We start from the raw sequence: 25,601 nt of genomic DNA on the forward strand, positions 1-25,601 counted from the left end.
TGAGGGATAGAAAAGACTGTTGGTGGACCCAATGTCTGCAAAGAAGGGGAATAAGATATTTTTTGAATTAAGTTGGGAAAGAAATCTACTACTACTAAGGTGCGACACCTAGAGCCAATACAGTCTTGCGGAAATCGTCAAAATATAGATAATGGATAGAGTACAAAACACCAAACGAGGACATCAGTACTACGTCAAAAAATCAAAACAACTTGCGTTCACCAGGATTTGAACCGGGATCCTCCCGTTGGCATACGGGAGTTCTACCACTTCGCCCTACCACCAGGGACAGCTTAAGGAGGTATGAGGTGATCATCATATTTTATATAGTCGAGTCTGCTAAAATAGTTCAATCGAGTCGAAAACCATCAAAATTTGGCCAATCTAGAACAGACTATGATTCTGGGTTTGAATCGATTTTGGTCGGCGGGGCAGGCTGTCAAACTCAATGCCCTTCTAATTATAAAGGCAATAACAGATGCTCTTGAAGCCAATGGGAAGTAGATTGCAAACTGCATAGTGCTATCTTTAGACATGCTATTTCATTTGAAGTCTTGCATCTAATAATGCCAGCACACTAGAATACTTGTAAAATCAACTGTTTTCAGGGATAAAAATTTTATCATGTTGTGATGTATAACATTTGCAATATGGATAATATATTTCTTATTTGATTGGACATAACCAAGATGGTGTATCATATGTAGTGGCATGATGTGATTTACAGTTCAGCTTTATGCAGCATGGTATCTGTGGGGTTTCATGACTCAGTAGAAAGGAAATATTTATCAGGAGAGCCAGACATCTTCAGGTGGAGGACAATTGACAAGCGATGGGTAATGCTTGTGCTCGGCAAAACCAGAGATTCTCTTTACATTTGCCTGACCTGTGCTCCCACATTTCTTGAAATATTCCAATTTCTAAACCGTTAATTTCTGGTGTGGCTAGCTCTTCCCCACTTTCGTTTGTGTTAATCTGCTCAATCAATACTATGATAAGGTGTACCTGTGTTTGATGTCGATATGAATACAAGATCCCACCGTGATTTAGAATTACGTAAAGAGATTAGCACCGAAAAACCGAACAAATAATGCGACAGACCTTTAAAGGCGCAGGTCTTAGAGGCATGACTGCCATGTAGTAGCGAAAAGATATACTTACATTTGGCAATGATGAGCCATATCGTCCATGAAATCCATGATGAACATTCTGCATAAACCATGCCCATTTGGAACATTGATATCACAAATGAATCGCATTTACTATACTTGGCCTGTGCCACAATTCCATCGAATAAGAAAGAAGCGGATTGTTTGTGTGTATTTATTCCTCGATGAGTAGTACAAATGACATGTTGGGACTGATTGATAAATCTACTGAAATTGACAGTTTTTATATCGCCAATGTGGGGCACCGAAAAAATAACAAGACGAAAAAAAAACTCTAAATCTGATGAACCTTGTGTTCACTGTGCATGCATTTGGACACAGATAGCAAACATTCATACAAACGAAAGCAGAATGTCATGTTTTAATCATCCAATCCTTCGAGATATATGAACACACCAGTTTTGTTTTGTCATTTGATTGAAACCCAGTGCTTCTTTTGCCCAATTTCCCGCTACCCAACCCCTGCCAGCGAACATTCAAATGTACGAAAAAGAAGGCCTTATCCATTAAAAAGTGGATCTAAATGACAAAAAGCACACTTGCATTCTGTGTCGTGTGGTGTGAGTGAGTTTGGGTGCGAACAATGTTAGAAAAATGGCGGGAAATAATTTACACCCGACAATTCTATGTGTGTACAACCACTTTCTATATATTCCTAGTATTTCTATCAATAGCTTTCGTTTCTTCTCTCTCTCTCTCTCTCTCTCTCTCTTTTTTTTTTTTTTTTTCTTTTTTGCTTTTTTTGTTCTTCTTTTTAGTGTGTTTTTCTCAATTTCCTTGATTACTTTTCTATACGGCAAATTCAACACACAAGTACGACACATCAAATTATGGCAGAGACATTTTTTGGCTACATCGAAACGACTCAGGATGCATTGCTCATCTTTGAGGGATGCAGAAGAGGTTTGATACCAAGAGTTTCTAGGAGACTACAAGAAAAAGAAAGACGCATGATTAGATCTGGCTCTGTCTTTGTGTTTGATGAGAGTGAATCAGGTAAAATATACATTTTCTGTTTGTTTATCTTGTACATGATTATTTTACTATGAAATAATCCAAGAGCGGGGGGAGAGAGAATGTGTTTTTAGTGTGTGTATATATGCGGCCACATAAATGCGAAACATCTGGACTACAATATATACCAGAGGAGGAGGAGGATGGCCTTATTCGACTTTATTACTAACACTAGTTTGTCAGGCATCAAACGATGGACAGATGGCCTTGTATGGAGCCCTTCTCGCATCCTTGGAAATTTCCTAATCTACCGTGAGCTGGATAAAAGAGTACCAGGCGACAAGAAGCTATCAATTAGCAGTGCCTCATCCAATGATGCAAGACAGCGTAGTTATAGTGCAGATCAAAGTGTTATGGGAGTCTCATCTGGTATGTCGACTGACCGTAATCGTGAGCGCCGGCTGGTCGGCAGTCTCTCTGATTCCTATCGCTTTCGCAAGGATGGTCTCATCAAGAAGACCATGTCTATCATTGTCCACGGCGTGGCTCAGCATTTGATCTCGTACTATCTCCCAAATGACATTATTGCAAACAAATTGCGTACTCCATCCTCAGTTCCTGAATTGGCTAGTTTGGAGATCTCTCCAGATTTGCTTGTCAAACAAAACTTCAGAATACCTCCCATGGTGGAACCTGCTTTTGATCAGACAGATGCTAGTTTGGCTGGCGGCATGAATAACAGCATTGGAAATCCTTTATCTCCAGTCGATACCATGGCTAATCCGTATACAAGTAAATAGCAAGGGTTGAGATGATTGTTGATATATACAATACTAACACATAGATCCCTAAAACCTTAGATGATAGACGTATCCATCCATTCCGAAGCATGTCAATGGGATCCCTTCGCACAGCAAACAATTATCAAACACACGGCAGTTTGTCAGCAGCAGGCAGACCTGATATGAGCAACAGCTCTCAACAAATGATGTATTCTGCCTCATCTCTTTCACAGCGCATGGACATGGACAGCAGTGACAACAAGTTGACATCTGCCACACCTACCAACAATAACAACTTGTCTGCTTACTATGGCACACAACAACCCATGTCTTCCATGTACAGTAGTAGCAGCAACAACAACACTGGATTCCCACCTTTACCATCACCATCTAGTATGACTTCATCCCCCAATACACCCATGTTGTCTCCAGTTAGACAATCATTCTCATCGCAACAACAACAACAACAACAGCCAAGACATTACTCCATGTCCTCTAGCTCATCTGGATCGATGCCTCGATACAACGCCGGCCGTAACAGCTTTGACATGATGTCTTCCCATTTGACGACTACAGCAGATATCAGTAGCCGACCATCTAGCTCTGTTCATCCACACATGATTCCTGAAGTCAATATCTATGATCAACGTTTAAAGGATAGCAATGGCATGAATTTAGGTGACACGGCATCACAGCCAGGATTCTCTTCTAGTCCTCATATTGGTCAACTACTCAATCCTGTCCACCCTTTGCATACCAATGGCAATGTCAAATCAGAGTCTATGGACAGCAATACGCACTTCTTTCAATCCATGGGCATCTCCAACGCACCACCAACGAATTATCCTGGCTATTCAAACAGCAATGCTCCCACATCTGCAAATTCCTCCAACAACAGCAGACCCCCATCATTCGATGAATCCAGACTACCCTCCAGCAGCAACAGTGACATGCAACAAGAGCAAACACAACAGCCCAGCAGCTTTTATGGCGGCAATTACTACTACCAGAGACCACAACAGCAGCAACAACAACCATTGACAAATACCCATACATCTCTTTCCTCCTGTGAAGACGTTGTTCCAATGTTTCGAAACGGAATGACACTCCCACCATCTTCCTCCATGTACGACGATACGCAAACTGGACCGGAACTCGGAATGGAGCCACTCATGCTCAAGTAAACCAACTATTAATACTCCAACAACCTCCATCATTACACTTTTACATAGATTTTCTCTGTCGCACTCTCTCGCTCTATTTTTTCTAATCTGTTTATTATATCTTTTTCTCTTCTTTCTAAATTTATGCACTTTTTCTTTTTTTTTACTATTCTCTCTACGAAATGCCACTTCAATAAATAAAAACATTCCCGTTAACCGCTGAAATGAACCATGATGAGATATAGCACACGGCACACAATGCACGGATGGCATTCCGAATCCTTGGTCTATGCTAGACAATTTAGCCGGCGTTTAGCACTCAAATGGATAATTCCAATCTGCCATCTATTTCTTCTGTTTTTGCGTCTTTACCCCAGGTATACAAGAGAGTTTGAGTTGATCGTCCAAAACCTAAATCATGATGAAATCCCTTCTGCCAATGCTTGCTTCATTCCATATCACTTTTTGCTTTATGGAACTACCGCGAACATTCCACACACACATATTGATTTGATGTGTTTCTCAACATAAAACCAGGGCTACATGTTTCGTTCCTTGATGAAAAAAAAAAAAAAAAAAAAAAAAAAAACTGACGATTTTTTGTACTAACTGTAGAAATTTCTCTACCGAAGGCTTGAAAGGAGGATCTTCATGCCCGCTACAAACTCACCCTTTCTTTGTCATTTTGATAAACGAGGACATTGAGGTTTCAAAATATAAATATAATGGAGAATCTCGAATTGATACAATGTCAAGCATGTTACCTACAAATATCATTTGATGAAGTGATTGCAGTGCAATGCTGACCAATGATGGCATTGTACAACACCTACAGCATGAATTGTAGGGGTAAATTACAAATGAAACTCCAATCTCTGATAATGCTTGATATGGCACATGAAGCCAGAAAAGTGTGGTGTCATCTTGTTTTAGGATGAAAGCAGCCTAATTCACTCAAACTGCCCAGAAAAAGAAATGCCTCGATGGAAGTATCTGTCGTCATTTATTCGATGTGTATAAATATATATATCATGTCGTAGCTATCTAGCTGTGATGTTAAGCACCCTTGATTGAACAGCTGATAATGACGAGAGTGTGTTCTTTTTTAATAACATGTCCTTGTCAGACATTCATTCAGCCCTATCCTTGTTGTTAGACAAAGTATGACGAGTAAAGAGTGTCATGCAAATTTGGCGCATATGGCTTATAGTTGTTTGTATCAAACTAATAAACAGGACAACAAAGATGCATCAGTAGGGATATTCATTTCGTTTCAAATGTTATATTTGATTTTCTTGTCATAGCAAGAATTTTCAATAGACATAAGAATAGACACTGATTCTCGGATTGCGGATCACAAGCTTACGAACTGCGATTAACTGCTGGTGGTACTTCATCTTGACAACAGTAATTGTATCCTTGGATTTCAAATCAACCAAATGTTAGTGCGTACATCAATTACAGGCGTATCATCCCGTGTTTCTGTTCGTATGATGCGTTGTTAACAAAGAATCAGATAGCTCTTGACACTATGAGAAGCAGTTTTAGGCATGGGCATCAAGGCTCTACTAAAATGTATGTTTTTCGACCATTATCAGCTTAAAGGCTTCCGTAAACGACCGGCAGCTGCAAATTTGACTTCTTGAGGATGCTCCACATCAGTATCAATTGAAACAACTTATATGCGGATAGACAGTGTACCTGCACTATCTCTTACTACTCAAATCCATGTAAATCATAGCCAGATCTGGATATATTTGAGCCGTAATCTCTCGTGTTAAAAGCTGTTTTAGACCGCCGGAATAGCACCAAACAATCGCTGTCAATTAGTATTTGCTTCCTGATACCTTTGCACAATTTTTAGGGATCGTCAAGAATCGACCAAAATCCATGAGTGATACCTTATGATTTTTATCGAAAATCAAACGATCGCGTTTTTGACATCCAAAATCAAGACTTTTACTATGGCATACATTGACTCAAAATGTTCCTCTCAATCCAGAGCAACCCCTGAAACTTTGTTAGAGAAGTCTTCATATGCAAAATCTCGACATTTTGGCTAAAAACCTCATTTCATATTTTTGGTTTTGCTCAGTAAGTTCAGTCAAAACATCTATCTTACTTGGCACCATTGGATGCGCCTTGAAAAGTACTATTAAAGTGCAATAGGAAGCATTTTTTTTTTTTTTGTAGGGGAGACGAGCTCCAGGTTTTATTTAAAGTCCTTTAAATGTCGTGCTGAGGGATAGAAAAGACTGGATATAGAGACAAAGGATCGGATGGAAAATGGGTTGGAAAAAAAAAAAAGGTGACAGAAGAATGAACGAAAAGGTAAAACTGAATACTTACGAATCAAGATTTAACTCGGCATCCAAACGAGCAAGAGAGCGAGCAAGGCGAAGTTGAACGGTGTCAGCGATGAACGGGGTTCGGTCGAAGATCCAGCGCCAATGCGCTTGCCAAATTGTCAAAAGAGTAGTTGCGAAAAGTTGAGGAATAGAGAGTTCATTGAACGAGAGAGAGGGATCACGATCAAGAAGAGGGGAAGAACAGAGTAAAGTTTGTTGTAAGAAATGAATCAGATTAACATCAGAGATTGATGGAGAAGCAGAAAGATAGGTGTGATACATGTATCGCCAGACCAGCAACTTGGGAGGACAGGAGAACAGAGCATGTGTGATATCCTCCGTGGGAGAGGCAGGGCAGATTATACAGCGGTGAGAAGGGTGATTGTCAGGAATGCGTAGATGTAGGAGGGCTCTGGTGGGGATTTTTTCATATATAGCCCGATACCAGACCGTGCGAGCAGCAAGGGGAATTGCGAGTGTCCAGAATGAGCGCCATTGAGGAGGTTGGAGAGGAGAAAGAGAGGAGGAGGAAGAGGGTAGGTTTTTGCGTAGTTTTTTAAAAAAGCGGATGCTGTTGAGTGGCAACCGACTACGCGAAGGCGAGGAAGAAGGAGGGACGAAAATGCTACGGCAAAACGCCCGCAGAGAGGGAGGTTGATGAGGGTCTAGGGCTGGACGGGGAGCAATGAAGCATTGTTGTGCAAAGAAAGGTTGGAATATCAGTTGACGAGAATTGATGAAATCAGCAACACGTTGGGAGACAATAGGATGGCTAGCAAATTGGAAGGAAGAACGAACACGAAGCACCTGATGATCAGCATCTAACCGGAAAATGTCGCTTACAAGAAGCTTCTTTGCAACGTTGGAGCCGTCTAAGAGAAGATTCGGTGGTATAAAGCTAGATGAATAGAGAGTATTAGTAGTAGGTGGTGAATGTAAAAGAATATCATAGAGAGGAAGTGAGTAGCAAGTAACAGCATCAACATATAAGTTATGACGCTCTGTTATCTGGAAAAGTGACAAACAGGACTGAAGATTAGTAATTGGATTGAGATAGCTGTGTCGACGGGATGGGCTTTGAGGAAACCACGACCGATGGCGAGCATAAGGAAACAAGAGATAGTAGAAGAAATGAGGGAAGACGGTGGAGTAGTAGCACCAGGAAAGAGTATAAGTTAAAACAGAGAGCGAAGGAGTGGTGTACTTGGGGAAGGCCGGAGAAACAAGATATTGAAGTAATAGTGGGCAAACCCAGTACCATTGTAGAGCCTGTTGTTGAGAAAGAGGATCTAGGAGCCCCAAACCGCCGGCTGACCGAGGTAAAGAGAGAGTAGCAAAAGAGAGTCTAGGGAAAATGCGAAAATTAATAAAGGAGGTGCCCAGGCTTCGTAAAGAGAGCAACTGGGCCCTGGTAAATGTCGTTAGTCGTAAAACATGCCATAATTTGGAGTAAATGAGTGAATTGAGAATGGTAGCACGGCCACGGATGGAGATGTTGCGTTGTGAGTGAAGAGCAATGGCATTTCGGATGGAATCATATAGTTTTTGAAAGGCAACATTGCGTTGAGTAATGCTGGAACAGATGGGATAACCGAGATAAATGAGGGGAGTGGCGGATGTTCGATCATGCCAGGCGTTTATGCCATAGGTTGCGAGTAAGGCTTGCCAAGTTGCTGAAGGATTGCCTGAGAGAGATGTAGCTACTGTCTTGTGATAGTTCAATAATGCGTTAGAAGCTTTCATATACATGGTGATGGCGGTCTGCAAGCGATGAAAGTCCTGCGTATCATGGAGATATACCAATGTATCATCCGCATATGCCAGGATTTTTACCGCCAGAGGTGCAGAGGAGGGAGAATCTGGAGGAGCAGGAGTATCAGGACTGACAGCAAGGCCGTCATTGTCCGGAAACAACTGTTGCATAGGAACTGAAATATCGTCAGATGTAGTTTGATTAGTAGGAGGTGGAGCTTCAGTATGCAGGTTGAAACCAGTAAACTGAGGATCTTGTTGAATGGAACGAAGGAAAGGATCAAAAGCAATGTTGAAAAGGAGGGGTGAGATGGGATCCCCTTGGCGGATACCACGTTGTTGGGTGATGGACGAGGTGGATATGTGGCCGTTAATGTTGATGTGAATTTGCGTAGAGAAGAGAAGGGTTATTAATGAATGGATAATGTTAGTAGGAAGGTTAAATCGTTGCATCACCGCCCGAAGGTAGTCAGGGTGGATGCGATCATACGCTTTCTCTTGATCCAAGAGCAGCGCAATACTGTCCGATGAAGTTTCAGCAGCAATGAGACGAGTGTTGTTGAGAATCATACCATTATCACCGATAAAACGACCAGGCATGAATCCAGATTGTTGGGGGCATATGATCTTGTTCATGAAGGGCATAAGGCGTTGATTAAGCAATCGTGTGAAGATCTTGGCATCACAGCAAATCAAAGAAAGAGGACGCCAATTCTTGAGGTTGGAGAGGTCGCCAGACTTGGGTAGTAAACAAATGCAAGTTTGCAACCAGCTGGAAGGGAAGATACCCAGGTTGAGGGCATCATTAAACACCTTAACAGCAAGTTGGGCGGCCTTCTGGTGGTTGAAGATAATGTTGAGAATGGGGTAAGGTAAACCGTCGATACCAGGACTGGATTGGAACTTGGTACGATGAGTACCAGTCAATAAGTCGGCAATGGTGAAAGGTTGCTGAAGGGTATCATGATCGGCATCCGCGATGGTGTCAGAATCCGGAATAGTGGCACACAGAGAGTCGATACTCGCTGAATCCACGGCATCACAGGAGTATAATGTTGCATAGAAACTAGAGGCTGCTGTCTGCATTGAAGAGGGGTCAGTGCATAATGAGTTAGTAACTGGATTGATGAGGCTAGTAATCGCCTTTTTGACCGCACGAGTGGCAATGGTACGTTTGAGGTATCCGGCAGAGGTTTCTCCCTGCTCGCGCCAATGTTTACCAGCACGTAATCGTAAGTTGGAAGCTATCTCCCGTTGAAGAATACCTATCTGCTTTTCAATAGTCGAGAGTAGAGGAGCGCGGATCCGAGGATCTGTATATTGTCGACAGATGCGATTGCGTTTACGTTGGAGTCGTTTGCATTGACGTCCCAAGGCACTACTTCTATCACGACTGACTCGACGAACAATTTCTTGGACCAAGGTTTTGAGAGCATCCCAATTGTCCTGTGGGGAAGCAGGAGGAATAGAGGCGGCGATATCGATAGAGGCAGAGATCTCCAAGGTATTGAAAAAGTCATCAAGAGCTGTAAACAGTTGGTCAATGAAATATGGGTTAGTCGAAAGATTTGGGTTAGCACGCCAAAGGCCTGATCCCTGACGATCCGAAGAAAAGACAAATCGAGCCCGTAGTAGAGCATGATCCGTCCAGGAGGAGTCAAGGAACATAATTTCAGACGAATGTAGATGTTGAAATAGGAAATTAGAAGCATAAAGGTAATCGATAGTAGATTGACCAGTTCGTCTACGATAGGTTGGTAATAGAGGACCCTCTTCCCTGGAATGAGTGCATTCAAAGAGGTGGGTATTGATGAGTCGGTGGAAGTGTCTGTGAATAGCAGCTCCTGAAGTAATATTGTTAGTATCAAGTTCCGGATCATCACTATCGTCGGTCAGATAGGAGGTAGCATGGTAGTTGAAATCGCCCATCAGAAGCATAGGAGAAAGATTGGAAGGATCAGAATCGAGCAAGGTAGATAAAGAGGATAGGGATTCCCGAGAGGTTGAAGAAGGAATGTCGAAAAGGGGCAACGTAAGTAGGTCTCTGAAGAACCGAACTCGGGGTGAGTACTGGGCTGGGGCATAAACATTAAGGAGCGTAAAGGGTGGAAACAACGCATTGGCATGGACAACCTTACAGGCAATGATGCGTTGATCTAGATCTAAGTCTAACGAATGTAATTGAATTAAAGGATTGAATGAAATAATACCACAATGTTGGGTCCATAAGGTGTCATGAGCTTGAAATTGTAAATTGAGTTGATCTTGAACTGCCTCGACTGCATGCGATTCTTGAACACAGAGGATGTCCAAATGTAAGGAACGGAGGTATCGGATGAAGTCAGAGCTAATCTCGGGCGTAGATGCTTTGACGAGATTGCGGCAGTTCAAGGAAGCTATATTTAGATTGTGATTGTGCATAAAAGAATTAGTATTCGTGTCATAATGGGGCATATTATTCGCATAGTTGGGTGATTCAAAGGAAGTAGTACTCATTAGACCAAGGGGGCTGAGACGCCGTCAGCTGGGCTAATAGAGGAAGGGGAGGCAGCAGGTTGGGAAGTAGAATCTTGAGAAGCAGGAGCATCATCCATGTTAACATCATCCGTTGAAGAAGATGAGGCAGTCTTGGATGCCTTGGCAGGGTAGATCTCACGGTAAAATGTTTGATACATAGTCTCGGATATCCATTTACGTTTGAAGCAGAAGTCGCGAGCGACGGCCAATTTGATGTTGGGAGTGTTGAGGCGTTTAATCATGCGGAGCAATCGTTCTTGGTGAATGCGGGCCGCCTCAGACTGCAAAAAGAGCGGATCAGCATGGTTGGCGTACTTGGGATCCCTGAGGATGGTGGGTGCACAAGGGTCGAAGTCGGTAATCCGTTGAGAGTCAGGGAGTTGAGCCATTGCTTCCACGACAGTGGAGGCATAGTCGTTGTGAACTAAGAAACTAATGATGTTATTAGTAGGGTAATGGATATCAAGAATGCGGCTTTGAGATAAACCAAGCACCTGGAAACCCGCACGGACTTTCGAGATGGCTTCACGTCCACGAGAGGTGAAGTACAGGAATTGGTAACCGTGGGTCGTCGAGGGAAGAGAGTAGAACCGGCTAACCTGCTCTAAAGTCAATGGCCGTTTGGCTTTGGCCTTGGGAGCTGGTTTGGTGGAAGTGGAAGCCTTGGGCTTGGATTCCTTGCGTTTAGTAACGGCTGGAGCTGATTCATCCGCTGGTGGTTTGGCAGCCATATCTGCCCATAGAGAGGCTGAGGTGCCCTCGGAGCTCCTTTCGAGCACCGGCGTAGTAGCAGATGGAGGTGTCGAGGTTTGATTGGCAGCCGACTTGAGTTGCGCAATCTCGTGGTGAGCTTTATCCAAAGCCAGTTGGAGTTCCTGGTTCTTTTTGATCAATTCTTGAGTCTGTTTGATCAAAGCTTGGTTCTGTTCCAGTTGTGAGTCGTGAGTCTGCAAGTGAGTGGTGACAGAGGCAAGACGTGAATAGATCTCCTGAATCCAAGTGGGCATCAGGGGAGACTGATGGATTTCGTCTGGTTTAGGTGGGTTCATGCCTTCAAGGAAGGCAGGTGGGTTGATCGCATTAGTGGAAGGCTCAACGACCATATTGATAGTGGAGCTGGTGGGAGCGGTTGTAGGGGCAGGAGCAACGGGTGTTGCAATATTCATAGTGTCCATAAAGTCAGTAGGTGCTTGGCTTCGCGGTGATCTACGTAAAGGTACCGTGGTAGCTTTGATAGTGGAGTGACGCCGCTTCCTAGAAGCAACGGGAAGTTTAGAGGTTCGGTTGCCGGTTGTCGTCTGTTTGGCTAAAGTAAGACGGGAGTTGGAGGTAACGGTAGGTGTCGGCTGGCTTGACAGACCTGACTGGCTTGTTGTAGCTGTGTTTGTTGTCGGTTTTGTTTGGATCTTTACTGCTTGATGATGTTGTTTTCGGGGTTTAAAAGGCCCTAAAAACAATTTAGACGAAAGAAAGGTGCAATAGGAAGCATGCTGTGATTACTGATATTTTCATGATCGAATTTTGCAAAATAGATCAAACAGATCGATTCTGTTCAGAATTTGTCCAATCTTGGCCAAGCAAAATTTTATCGGAGATTGAATTAATTATGGCTGTCAAAATGCTTTTTCATTAAGGTAAGTGATCTTTTTGACGTTATTGAAAAAGGGATTGCAAACCAGAAAGCGCTATAGCCTAGTCTGACTATTTTTTTTTGATAATTGTTGTATACCTTTAATTAAAATTTGCAGTTTGCGCATCCAATGGCTAATTCTAATACGAAATGCCAAATTACCGCCCTGTTCTAGTTTATTTAATCGTTGTAGGACTGAAGCTACTCAAATACACTGACAGGGTATTATTGCTAGTTGAGTCCCATTTTAAAAACGCCAATCGGTACAGTAAGTACTGTAAATAAGCATTTATTTGTGCTCAGATGTAATCACCATGTGCATTATTCGTGTTTCATGGTTATGCGCAGAAAAACTAGAATGGTGCACAAACAAGACTGAGTGGTTAGCTTGACAAATTGCTCTTGTTTGACGTAAATAAGCACTGGTGGCACTGAGCTAATGTAATCAATAGCCAATTTCTCGTTCGGATTGATGGGTGTTTCATAAAGGCATGTATGGATTAGAATCATGTAAATATCTTGTCTTATTGATCCTTTGTTCTCAGGTAATACGCCAATACAAGCGACATTTGGCCATTTTCAGGTTTTGTTTCTCCCTGTTAAACGCAATTTTAGAGTCTCTCAGAGTGGTGCCATAGGCACTTGCTTTGAACTCTTGTTGCAACACAACATCTGAGCTTCTTTTTTTTTGAGGCTTTGGTATGTAAAAGTAAGGTTGCCGCTGTGTAAATCATATGCAATTTTGATATGGTGCATACAGTAATCATGAGTAGTGCTAATAAAATACCCATATGTGAACAGCAGTTGATTTGTGAATAATTTATATTGAATTTGAGCTATTGCACACGAGCTAACTTGATTTCGTTCCAATTTTTCTGTGCCTGAGATCAGTTGATCTGGTGGGAACAAAGAAACTATCATACTCACGACCGATGACCACTCAATTCTTTCGTCATGAGAAAAACGTATTGAAATGCCACAATACAGGGTCTGATCCAGCAGAATTCAAATTTCAAATCTTCAATTACATTTTAGGTTTTAAATTTATGATTACTACTTCAATTTCACTCAAAGTGTAATTTCGTTCATTACAGGTAATAAACAGCACAGTACAAGGTCAAATTTTGATTTATTTACCACACACACACACACACACACACTTCTACCTACTATTTCGTGAGAAGCCTTGGTTCTCTGATAAAATCATTGTCAGCATAAAATTCCAGTGCATAACTGATATCAGCAATTTGATTGTAGTAGTTACTCTCTATTTCAAGCTAATGCTCCTATTACATTTGGCTCCAAATCAACATTGCATCCTAAATATAGGAAGTATACATCTCGATAAACCAAAATTCAACGTCTGCTTTCTGCGCGCTGGATTATGAATAATATTTGGATCACAAGCTTCCAGAATTTTTATGGTTGTATCCACCAGATCTTGGTATCTCCATAACAAGGCAATGCCAATGAAGCCTCCTCCTTTTGGTACATGCTTTTCAGTCACATAAATTTACATTGGAATCAAAGAAGCACTGCTTCTTTTGGCTGTCACCAGCAAGCAACGAAAATTTTTTCGTAACAAAAAAGTATAAAGAGATGTCTTAAGGTGAGCAACATGTTTCTTCACTCTTTAGACAATTGAAAAGGTAAATATCAATCTACACTCTATATATACACATGAAATAAGGTTTCTCCTTCTTCTCGGTGGTATATATCCATGATGAATGCTTTGCCGCCCCAGGCGGAAATGTATACATGTCGATAAACCATGCAGCTCAACCCTTTTTTCTGAAATTTATTATCGAGAAAGAATGAATACCTTATTTTATTGTATTTCAACGATTTATTTTAATTCAAGTCTATTAATCTCTCTTATTCTAGATGCGATTATTTTATAATTCTCAAATCAATAAAATTGTTTTCTCCCATTAAAATTGCGTTTGACGTTGAGTTTATTGATGTGTCTCGTACATTGTGAAGCTTTACGGATTCATTGGTAAGTTATCTTTTTTTTATTTGTGCGATTTCAAATTATATTGTATGATGAGCAAAATACATTCCATGCTAACACGGAGCTCCGCGTGACCGATAACATGTTATTCTATTACTGATTGCAATCATAATTTGAATTCTCATAAAAGCATTGTTTGTATCATTGATTTTTCTTACTAAATAATCTTTCCTTGATAGATTGCTCGAGTCAATTGCAATTTTTCGTATGTATTTTTATCAAATAAACTCTTTTTTTTTCATAATTTCGTCTGATCTCGCGTCATATGCATTTAATAATCAATTTGCGATTCCGTTATTATCATTGCCTTCTTTAACTTTAACCATGTCTTTTCAATATCCTTTAATCCTTGACGGTGGTTTTGCAACTGAACTAGAGAGAAGCTTCGGCAAAGATTTGTCTGGTAAGAGATCCAGATACTTGGTGCTTAGAGTGTGCTTTCTAACCGAGAGTGGGGATAACCAGGTAAATTATGGTCAGCACAGTGTATACAAGATGATCCTGAGGCGATCAAGGTAAGATGTCCAAATATCGCGTCCTTCGCTTCAGTAAATAACGTGTCGACTAGTCTGTTCACAAGTTTTACTATGAAGCAGGAGCAAATGTAGCCACCACGTGCAGTTACCAAGCATCTATGGAGGGATTCATTCGAGCAGGTTACTCTGAGCACCATGCTGTCACTTTGATGCGCAAAAGCGTTTCATTAGCACTGGAAGCGCGTGATGAGTACAAGCAAGCACACCCCAACGACGATCAACAGAGATTGGTTGCCCTTTCCATCGGTTGTTATGGTGCTGTGTTGGCTAATGGAGCTGAATACACTGGTGATTACGATGACATGACATTGCAGCAGCTTGTTCAATTCCACAAGGAGAGACTATCTCTTTTCTTGTCTACGACAACTGAAGCTGATAGCGTGGATTTGGTTGTGTTCGAAACTATTCCTTCTTACCTCGAGGCACAAGCCATACAAGACATTGTTTCCAACTGGGATGTAAAGGACATTGCCCTGCCTCTTGTTGCTGTGTCATTTCAATGCAGATCAGACGACCAAATCGCGGATGGTACCCCTGTGTTGAATGCACTCCAGGTTTTGAATGATGTAGAAGGCGTTTTTGCTATTGGTATTAACTGCACCAAGCCAAAGTATGTGGAAAATCTGTTTGCCACTGTCGCTCAATTTAACAAGCAACATCAAAATGGTAAGGCATTGATAGCCTATCCTGATGGTGGTGAAGAATGGAATGCTGTCGCAAGAAGTTGGGATGATAGTGCTAAATTACCTGAAGAGACATTCGGTTGTATGATGGCTAAATGTGTGCAAGACTATGGACCACGAGTGTTGGTAGGTGGTTGCTGCGGTACTGGCCCTGCTCATATAAAGAACATCAAAGAGTTTGTCAATAAAAAATAGCTATATTTTATAAAAGCTCTCATCAAGAATAAGGCTTTATTTCAATGCAATTGATCATATGGTTGGGGTTGATTTAAGGTTGTCATGCTTTCAATATGGCAATGCATGGCATTAACTGCATCAATGGTAAGCATGCAAGATGCTTTTAAATTTGACTTAATGGTAGACTCGAGTCTGGTTTTCTCGGTATAGTAAAGTGTTCATTGCGAATCAAGCCTACGGCGCATAATTATTTCAAGTTTCTGTATGTATATATCACAGCACCATAGCACATGGCTCTTAATAACATATAAGATATTTCTAAATCAACATATTACTCTGACTGATGATACTATTGTTTTTTGTTTTGTTTCGAGCAATGTATAGTTTCAGCGATATCCCAACAAGTTGGTCAGCTTGATGATAAGTCTCTGTATCGTCCAATATAGTAAATATCAGTATTATTTACAAGCCAATTGCCATTAGTTGCGTGAATATTAAAACAATTAACTGGTGAAGCTTATGATACCATTATCGTGTAAGTTCGAATCAGGTTACAAGTAAACCTCAATGATTAGAGTTTTAGCAATGTCCGAGACAGTGGCATCTTCTATCAATAAATGATGAAGGTGATGACTCTTGAAATAGACATGATTGAAGAAAGTGATGTACATGTGTACTATCACAAACTAAAACGAAATGTAATTTAAAAAGATAGTATTATAAGAGGCAACAAACAAAAGTGCACTATGCACTTATCTATAAAATTGTAAATGTGAGACGCTAAAGCCGGTGTCATCTATGAGATGGCCGGATACTTTGAATTCAATTTGATAGAAAAAGAAATGATGACAAACTTGTGCGTTACTGGTATATATTTAGCAATACAAGCAGAACAAAGGGAATCAGCTCTATACGCAAGCTTATCAGAGGCCCGTCTCTGTGTACGCAAGAGGGAGAATGAAGGAAAGAGCTAAAACAAGATCAGAGCAACAATGACCATGAGTGATTTCAATTGTTGATAGCCATTTAAAGTAGTGATATTCAAATGATTGTCTATCATTCAATCTAAAGTCAAATTAAGTAACAAACAAACTCAATGAATTGGATGACCCATGCGATGATAACTCAATTGAAGAGAGGAGAGATGCGATATGAGGCAGCAAACAAATGAAAGAGAGTTTATCAGTTGTTGTACATGCAGCTTTATTAGGTAAAAAGTAACTGTTGAATGGAAACCTGATAAGCGTATCTTTTTCTCTTAGTTATCTCATATTGTTTGTTAGATCAAGCCGCCCAGAGGAGGTAGGAAAAGAAACATCTTATCAACTTTGTTTGTTAGATTAGCCCTAGTATCACATAGATTTGACTTTAAATCCTGAAAATGACAGAATTTCAATGTCGACATGAAAATATGTCACATCAAATTCTACTGTCATTCTCGGTAATTCCAATCACTTGAGAAACGCATTTTGGACAAATTAGTAAAGTAACCAGAAGCAGCAACACTCTAATATTACTGTTTCAATCTAAATGAACTCTAAAGCAGATCATCAAGCAAATAAATGTATCATGAATGATATCATTGATTCAACTGACAAGTCCCTTGAAGATTGCACAGCAGCAGCATGTAACCAATACGTGTGGAGTATAGCTTGCATATGCTAGAAGAAAAAGAGAGACGCAGTTTGGAAAAAAAAAAAGGACCTTTTGCTCCATGATCCGTCAAAAAAATCAGGAGCCAAGAGAGAGACAAACTCCACCTGGATCTAATGATATAGCAGATTATCATGAGCCAGTCTCCATGTAGTTTTTTTCTGATCCGAAACAACAACCGCTCGATAAACTATTATATAAATATACAAGATTCACCACATGCATGACGTTGTGTGTGTATAAGCAAGCTTTTGGCAGTGAAGAGATAAACCATACAGTAATGTGTAACCTGGTGATAATGAAATTGGAAGATATGCCGAGAATGATAATTGAATCCAAAAAACCTATATAAACTCCAAATGTTTCTCACTCATCCGGTTTTACTGAGAACCAAACAATACCACTACTTGCTTTAGAAATTTTTTCATCTCTCTATATACTCCTTCTTCTTCTTTAAATGTCTATAGTTTACATTGATAATCCACCTCCAAAATATAGAGACCAGTTGAAGAATCAGATCAAGAAGTTTCCAGCGGGAGCAAAATCCTATTTCAGAGATTTCTTTCCTATTGCCAACTGGTTGCCTAATTATAATCTGATTTGGCTGTCAGGCGATTTAACAGCTGCTATCACTGTGGGTACATTGGTAATTCCTCAAAGTCTAGCTTATGGTAAACTCATAGTAAAAATGGGTCGTAGTACATATCAACTTATGCTCTATATAGCCAAGATTGCAAGATTGCCGCCAGTTTTTGGTTTGTATACAAGCTTTATAGGTACCATTTTGTACCCCTTATTTGGTACCTCCAAAGATGTCAGCATAGGTATGCTTATCTCATTGCTTTACAAGTATTTCCAACTGTGCTGACCACATTCAATAGGCGTGAGTGCAATCACTTCCTTACTTGTAGGACAAGTCATTGGCAAACTCATCGAATCCGAGCAATACATTTCAGGCGCATGGACAATGGCCGATGCAGCAATCACACTTAGCTTATTCTCGGGTCTGATCGTTTTAGCTATCGGTGTCTTTCGACTGGGCGCCATCTATCAATTCATATGCCAACCTGCCATTGCTGGTTTTATGGCTGGTAGTGGTCTGACCATTGTCATCAATCAGTTCAACAAAATATTCGGTATACCCAACATCAACACATCTGAAGCACCCTATCTTGTATTCGGAAAGACACTAATCAACTTGCATCACTCCACTGTGGATGCCGCTTTTGGTGTGTCCGCTCTTATTTACCTCTACGGCGTAAAATACCTTGCTCAATATCTCATGCGCAAATACCCTCAACACAACCGTCTCATCTTCTTTTTCAACACCAGTAGAAGTATCGTTGTCTTGGTATTTGGCACTTTATTGTGTTTCATGATCAACCATTTTGGCCAATTTTCAACAAGCCCAATTAAGATTATCGGCGATGTACCTGCTGGCTTCAATCATATGGCTGTACCTGTCGTGAAGCCTGATCTTCTCGGTTTCTTTGCTTCTGATCTCCCTGGCATCGTTGTCTTATTGGTGATGGAACACGGTGCTATCTCTACCAGTTTAGGCAAAGTACAAGATTATAGAGGTAAGCTTCTTGAATCATTTGGAGATGCCAACTTGTTGACTGACCACATCTAAATATAGTCAACATGAGCCAGGAGTTGTTTTCCAATGGCCTAGGAAATGTACTAGGTGCCTTCTTTTGTTCATACCCGGGCACAGGTGCATTTGCTCGCAGTGCTGTCATGTCGAAATCAGGTGCACGCACTCCTTTAGCCAGCTTCTTTGTCGGCATAATTGTGGTTTTGGCCATTTATGTGTTTACTCCAGCATTCAAATACATCCCAATGGCCAGCTTAAGCGCCATCATTGCTCACTCTGTCACGGATCTGATCTTTGGTCCTACTGTTTGGAGAAAGTTTTGGGAATTGAATCCAATGGAACTGCTTGTCTTCGCCTGTGCCTACATCATCGCCTTGTTTACTCGCATTGATATTGCCGTCTATGTCCCTGTCGTCCTCTCTGTCCTCGTGCAACTGTACCGATCTGCTCGCCCTGGATATGCTGTGCTTGGCCGTGTTGATCTCGACCCTGAGCTTGGCGACATTAGAGACGAAAAGCACACAAAGCAGCAAGAAATCGAAGACATGAACGCTGTTGATACATTGGACAACACACTCTTTTTCCCTGAAAACCACCCTATCTTGGGTAGCTACGTGAAACCTGTTGATTCTGGTATTGTCTGCTTCCAACCTCAAGAGAACGTTGTCTTTCAAAATGCTGCCTTCACCTTTGATAAGCTATTCGAAGAGATCGAGCGCACTACGCGTCGTGGTAAACTTCCTGCCGAAAAGATGGGCGATCGTCCCTGGAATAATACTGAAGGCGTTGGCAAAAGCCAATTGAAACCCTTATTGCACTCTGTGGTTCTGGACCTCTCTGGTGTGCATCAAATGGACTACTCGGGAATGGAAGCATTGACTGACGCTGCTGTTGCTGCTGAGCGCTACTCGGGTCAACATGTGCATTGGTACATTGTCACTGGCGAATCCATGGCTGTACGAAAGTCTCTTTTGTTTGCTGGCTTTGGCAATCAACGCAGCGATGGCAAGACACCTGGCCGTTTCCTCTCTGATTTGAGACATGGCGTACCTGAAGACGGTCATCGTCCTGGTGTTGAAGGTTGTCGCTCTTACGACCCCAATGCTGTTACCAACCATGACGATGAAAAGAATGATTTTGAGCAAGTTGTCGTTATCGAGCAAGTAGAAGTACAACAACGCCGCCCTAGTTTCATTCACAAGGCTATGGGCAGAAGCAACCAGAGCTCCTCCACCTTGGATCAAGATCAACAAACTCAAGATTTCAGCACAACACCTTGCAATGATTCTGCTCAATGGTGCTATTGCCACAACACATCTATTGCTCCCAACGTCAGGATTACCGCTGTTCATGACAGATTCCCCTTTTTTTTCAGATCTTTGCATGAAGCTGTTCGTGCTGCCCTGATCGGAAAGGCCATTTCCGCCAGCCATCTCTTGGATAACATCAGTGTAATATCAGATAGAGATGAAACCACATCACCTGGCGAAAGTAGCTCCTCATAATAGCTATTTCCAAGCTTTGTACATAGACTTTTCTTAACCTTTCATATGTACTATTTATTATTTATTCCAATGTCATCTTTAAATATTACATAATACCCAACAAATCTAATCAATACAAAAAATCATCAAGTATTCTTTTCGAATGCAATGCCATTTTCTGCATGATAGAATGCTGAAATAGCATAGGAGATGCTTCTGCCTCTTGAAGCACACCTTACTCTGCTACAGTGATGATGAGCATCGTTGCCATTTGACTTCAAATGTCGATTCGCAATACCAATGTATTAGCTTTAATGGTCAAATGCTATGCTATTGCCCGTTGCCATGACAACCCAGTGTGTATAGGTACCATGTCATAGATCCAATGCTCCACCTTCCAATCTGCTTAACATGATTGATGCTCTTGAATGATGTCTATGAGCATGGATAGAGAGAAAAGACAGTCAAGAGACTCAAGGATTTCCTATTCTAGTATTGGCTGATCCATTGCTCCCTCAAGCTACAAAATTTTAGCAACGTCCATTCTCTAGCCTCTTCTGCCATTCTATCTATCTCCTCTCCATCGTAATCCACCAACTCAACTTTTTGCTTGAAAGACGTCTTTTAGCAGAATCACCCACACGACTTTTCTTCTCAGTACAGTTGAATTAAACGCCATCACAGAGCAAATCAAACATCTCTCATTTGATATTGCATTATTCACCATTGTATAGACCACCGCATTATAAAAGGTACTACGATAAAATATGAGGAGAATGAGTTGCAAGATAAGCCACGCTCTTCTACTCTCTCTTTAATTAACGAGCATCGTCATTCACACCTTTCATCACCTTAGATTAATTGACCATCATGCCTTTACTCAAGCGCAAGCGATTTGCACCTGTGGAGACGCCTGCCTACGACGAAAGTTCAAAGGAATCTAGAAATACGACAGTGTGGTTTTCACCTTTGACCAAAGAGATCTTTACAGACTACTCGTACGTATTTCAATTAGAACGCGTGTTTGCATCTACCCTGACAAGCACATAGTGAATATCTCAAACGCACATCACTCTACAAAAAACCCATTTGGCAATGCGCTTCTTCTGGCAAATCCAACTTGACCTACCAGGAAGCAATGGAAAGCGAGAAGCATGACAAGGATCGTGTGCAAGAAAAGATACCAGAGCTTCTTCAAAAGCGTGTGTTAGAGTATATTCAATTCAGTGAGTGATGCTTTTCTGTGATGAGATGCAATGTAATGTTGACCAACTTGCTTATACAAGGTACTTCTCGCTTGGAGACTATCATTGAAGATGCCTATCAACATTTTATCAACAAATATGCTCCAGGAGAAATCATACATTGCATTTGGGACGACGGCATTGCGTAAAGTACCCATGTTACTATTTGACAGATCAAATGACATGCTAACACCCTATAGTTACAATGCCAAAATTTTGGAAGTAGCAGACAAACCAGAAGAAGATGTTGACGACGAAGATAACGAAGAGTCTTACTACAAAGTGCAGCTTATTGACGAGAATTCAGAAGGCATTGATCAAGAGGATTGTATCAAGATTGTAGGCGGAAGCAAAATAAAGTAAAATGAAGAGAAGATGGCATGTCAATCTAGCGACTAAATGACGATGATCATTCTTGTAGGCGTGATAGATTTGCATTCTCCAAGAACCTGCTTAGAAAGTTTATTAGAGAATATGCTTTCAAAGACACTTACATTGGAGCTCCTTGGGTTGTCAAGGTAATTTGCTTACCAACCCCCCTCAGATCCAGAAACTAACACATCCTGTAGTCTGAAGCCGCCGAGCGATTTGGAATCGATGCAAAACTACCTGAGAAGCTGCAGCTCGCCAAAGATTTTGCCTACTCCAAATCGAGAAAGAAGAGAAAGGACGCTACTGGACCCATCAATGGCTCCGTTAAAGAAGAAGTCGACTCGAACGATGCCCGTAGAATTGAGGCTACACTCAAGTATCCAGTCGAAGATTTGAATGTGCCCACTTATAGAAGAGATCCCAGTGGCAATGGGCCCTTGACCGACATGACACCAGGCACAAAGGGAGCCAGCACCATTGCTCAGAATCCCACTGGCGATATGCCTCTGCGTCCCACGCCCAACTATCAAAGTACCATTCCTGCTGACTGCATTGGCTCATTCTTGATGGTGTGGTCATTCCTAGGCAACTTTTCGCACCCTCTCAAGCTATCACCATTTTCGCTGGATGATTTCGAAAATGCATTGCGATACGATTCTTCCAGCACTATCTTGACTGAGAGTAATATTGCTCTACTCAACGCTGTGATTCTTCAAAGAGACCGTCTCAAAAAGGAGAGTTTGGGCCATGGACCCACTGCGATGGCAGCCAACATTGCTCTTTACGGTGCTGGTTATTTAGCTTCTCGAGCAACAGCACCCGTCGCTCCTCAACCTCATCTTTCCAGCTACACACCATCCAGCCAGTACAACAGTGAAGATGAAGACGAGGACCAGGATGTATGGAAGGTGCGCCAGCCCATTGAAAAGAGAGTCTCAACAGTGGAGAGAGGTGTAGGAAGTACTGCAGTAGAGATTGTAAGCATCAACTGGGATCATGGCACTGTAGACACAGAGGCTGAACGTTATGGATGGGAGGATATCTTGATTGGTTTTGTGAATCAGGTAAGGATGTTATACGGCGGTAACAATGAGAAGGAAATGCTGACATTTGTGAGTAGCTTGCACCTCTTGAGCAACTGCCAGAATTGGATCGCATTTTGAACATGCTGGTGCCTAGCGAAAACTCTACTTTGGAGGAACGTGAAAACGCTTATAGCGCGCTGTGTCTTCGTGACAAAATCATCCTTTTTGAGCTTTTGATCAATGTAGCTAATGAGTCGTTTGTCATCAAGTAAGTTGTTGCCAAGCAGACATATGAAGCAAGGGCTAAACAATGATACTTTCCTAGAAACTACTTGGATGAATGCCAAGATCAATTGACCGAACTCCGAAAGCAAAAGATTGATTTGAGTAGAGAACGCAAGAGAATGTAAGGATTGTCTTGTGCAAGGGTATAGATGCAATTATGCTAATGATTATGATAGTCGAGCAGAGAAACTCGAGCTGGAGGACAAGCAAAATGGAGATGTTCAGGCAGAGAACCATGATGCAGGCGTGGACAGCGACTCTGACGATGATGCAAGTGACAATGAAGACAATGCTCTGTAAGATAGCTCGTGTTCTATGGATGTATACGGTACTTATTGCCTGTTCTACATAGTTTAAAAGCTCAACGCAAAGCAGACCAGCTATCTCGATTGGAATCCCGACAAGAGGCTATGAAGCGTCGTCAAGCTGAAAGAGAGGAGCAGGAAACCAAGAGAATGAAATTGCATCATCTTCAACGCGAAGAACAACGCGCTCAAAAGATTCGCAATGAAGCCCGTAAGAAGCTAGAAGAGGAGGAACGTTTGATGCACAAAAAGGAAGAGCAAGTAGAGCGCGATATGCGTAAATACAGTGTCAACCGAATCAAACCACTTGGGCGCGACAAGTTTTATAATCGATACTACTATATGGATGATATTGGAGGCACACTACTGCATGGATCCGGCAAATTGTATGTTCAAAGCCCAAGTGATACAGATCTCATGATTCTACAAGAGCGTGATGTGATGGAGTCAATCGATGCCAATGCAACTTTACCATGCGGGCGTGGAGGAGGTGTCAAATTCGTATCTCAGTTAATGAAGGAGCAAGGCTTGGTCAAAGAGGCTGAATTTTTTGAAGATAGAGTGGCAAAATTAAAGCAGAATACAGCTAACCCTCTCGACGAATGGTGGCAGACTTATGATGATCCAGAAGATGTGCGTATCCAATGTGTTGTTCAAGTGTATGGCATCTACTAACATCGTTGTCTATAGATACAAAAACTGATTGACTGGTTGAATCCCAAGGGTGTCCGTGAGTTTAGATTGAGACGTGAATTAGAAAAGCAAAAGCATAATTTGATTACTGGCATGAAGAAACGTGTCTCGGTAAGTGCATATTGGGTTAGCTCTTGATAGGTACAATTCTAATTTGAATGTTTAGGACCAAGTGGTTTCAAATAGACGCCATGAAACACTTCAACGTCGTAGCACACGCCATCAAAAGGCAACTCCTGTCCCTCAATATCCTCCTGGATCATGGCAAGCATACACAAACAAACTCGCCTTTCCTTAATCTTTTTTTTTTTAATAATACACGCATATAATCTCTCTTTTCGTACGCACCATCTAATATATATATTTACGCATATACACTCAAATTTAATAAATGCTTTTATACAAAAATATCTTTTTTTGCGCCTGAAACATAGATAGAGTTCTTCCAGAGATAGATGGCTATCAAGCATGTCTTTGAGAGCACGCAAGAGCAGTCCATTGCCCCGAGCGATGAGATGTGTCTATGTATCGGTATACATGTTAATCAATCTTGCATTCTCAACTTGCTCTTTGTAGCATTATATCCATTTCTTATCATTGGCCATACTTGAGCTTGACATCCATATTCAAGATGAAGTTCGTCCATGATTCAGTTCATACTATATGAATCGAGGATATCTCTCATAGTAAATCCAGCCATTGCCAGCGCTCCAGTGGTCAAAACTAGGTTTGCCTTTTAGTGCACGTCGTATGATCTCAGCGTTTTTCTAATTGTACGCCATCTCAAATCTTCCATCGCATGTCTTATTATTTTAAATGGTGTAAATAGCAAAATGTATCCTAAATGTTGACCCTATTCTTCCCTTCGTCCCACGCTAAACTCATGATTTCAACTTTGAGAAGAAACGCTCGAAAATGGGCGGAAAATGCTTTAAGCGCCTTCTTTTCCTCCACTTTCAATGCTACGGCATCTACCCCACAATTTTTGCATTAACCATCGTTGCCATGCAAGCTACAGATGCTTCACTGAGTTTTAATTAAGGTAGTCGTTCCTGGATCTGATCTGAAGGTGGCCAAATGCCTTGTTTAAACAAAAAGAAAGTGTAAAAGAGATAAACAGAATGATGCCTTCCGTTTGTGATGAGACAGTTTACGTCTCAATCTTGTCCTACTCTACATATAAACGGACAGTTCTCAATGACAGACATGTCATGTGAC

The 25,601-nt window shown here is 41.4% G+C and overlaps 6 protein-coding genes across 6 annotated transcripts; 4 read left to right on the forward strand and 2 right to left on the reverse strand.

Annotated features, from left to right (window-relative positions):
- Nucleotides 1-1,999: 1,999 nt before the first annotated feature.
- On the forward strand, nucleotides 2,000-4,089 carry ATC70_010477 (uncharacterized protein; the record flags this gene model as incomplete). Its single annotated transcript, XM_064829691.1, has 3 exons — nucleotides 2,000-2,165; nucleotides 2,367-2,915; nucleotides 2,984-4,089. The coding sequence occupies 3 exons, from the start codon at nucleotides 2,000-2,002 to the stop codon at nucleotides 4,087-4,089; spliced, it is 1,821 nt and encodes a 606-aa protein (XP_064682193.1).
- A 2,324-nt stretch (nucleotides 4,090-6,413) lies between these two features.
- ATC70_010478 (uncharacterized protein) lies at nucleotides 6,414-10,622 on the reverse strand (the record flags this gene model as incomplete). Its single annotated transcript, XM_064829692.1, has 1 exon — nucleotides 6,414-10,622. The coding sequence occupies one exon, from the start codon at nucleotides 10,620-10,622 to the stop codon at nucleotides 6,414-6,416; it is 4,209 nt and encodes a 1,402-aa protein (XP_064682194.1).
- Nucleotides 10,623-10,663: 41 nt separating this feature from the next.
- On the reverse strand, nucleotides 10,664-11,860 carry ATC70_010479 (uncharacterized protein; the record flags this gene model as incomplete). The annotated part of the gene is made up of 1 exon (XM_064829693.1): nucleotides 10,664-11,860. One exon carries the CDS (start codon nucleotides 11,858-11,860, stop codon nucleotides 10,664-10,666), a length of 1,197 nt encoding a protein of 398 aa, XP_064682195.1.
- A 2,793-nt stretch (nucleotides 11,861-14,653) lies between these two features.
- Nucleotides 14,654-15,743, forward strand: dcl1_2 (Dicer-like protein 1; the record flags this gene model as incomplete). The annotated part of the gene is made up of 3 exons (XM_064829694.1): nucleotides 14,654-14,732; nucleotides 14,795-14,844; nucleotides 14,898-15,743. The coding sequence occupies 3 exons, from the start codon at nucleotides 14,654-14,656 to the stop codon at nucleotides 15,741-15,743; spliced, it is 975 nt and encodes a 324-aa protein (XP_064682196.1).
- A 2,092-nt stretch (nucleotides 15,744-17,835) lies between these two features.
- dcl1_3 (Dicer-like protein 1) lies at nucleotides 17,836-20,480 on the forward strand (the record flags this gene model as incomplete). The annotated part of the gene is made up of 4 exons (XM_064829695.1): nucleotides 17,836-18,049; nucleotides 18,104-18,202; nucleotides 18,260-18,958; nucleotides 19,018-20,480. 4 exons carry the CDS (start codon nucleotides 17,836-17,838, stop codon nucleotides 20,478-20,480), a joined length of 2,475 nt encoding a protein of 824 aa, XP_064682197.1.
- Nucleotides 20,481-21,329: 849 nt separating this feature from the next.
- dcl1_4 (Dicer-like protein 1) lies at nucleotides 21,330-24,681 on the forward strand (the record flags this gene model as incomplete). The annotated part of the gene is made up of 12 exons (XM_064829696.1): nucleotides 21,330-21,457; nucleotides 21,510-21,685; nucleotides 21,746-21,848; nucleotides 21,904-22,062; nucleotides 22,125-22,221; nucleotides 22,273-23,139; nucleotides 23,196-23,368; nucleotides 23,426-23,506; nucleotides 23,562-23,681; nucleotides 23,738-24,323; nucleotides 24,381-24,494; nucleotides 24,550-24,681. 12 exons carry the CDS (start codon nucleotides 21,330-21,332, stop codon nucleotides 24,679-24,681), a joined length of 2,736 nt encoding a protein of 911 aa, XP_064682198.1.
- Nucleotides 24,682-25,601: the final 920 nt, after the last annotated feature.

This window comes from Mucor velutinosus (genome assembly GCF_035048745.1).
Source record: "Mucor velutinosus strain NIH1002 chromosome Unknown tig00001564, whole genome shotgun sequence".
Lineage (NCBI taxonomy): Eukaryota > Fungi > Mucoromycota > Mucoromycetes > Mucorales > Mucoraceae > Mucor > Mucor velutinosus.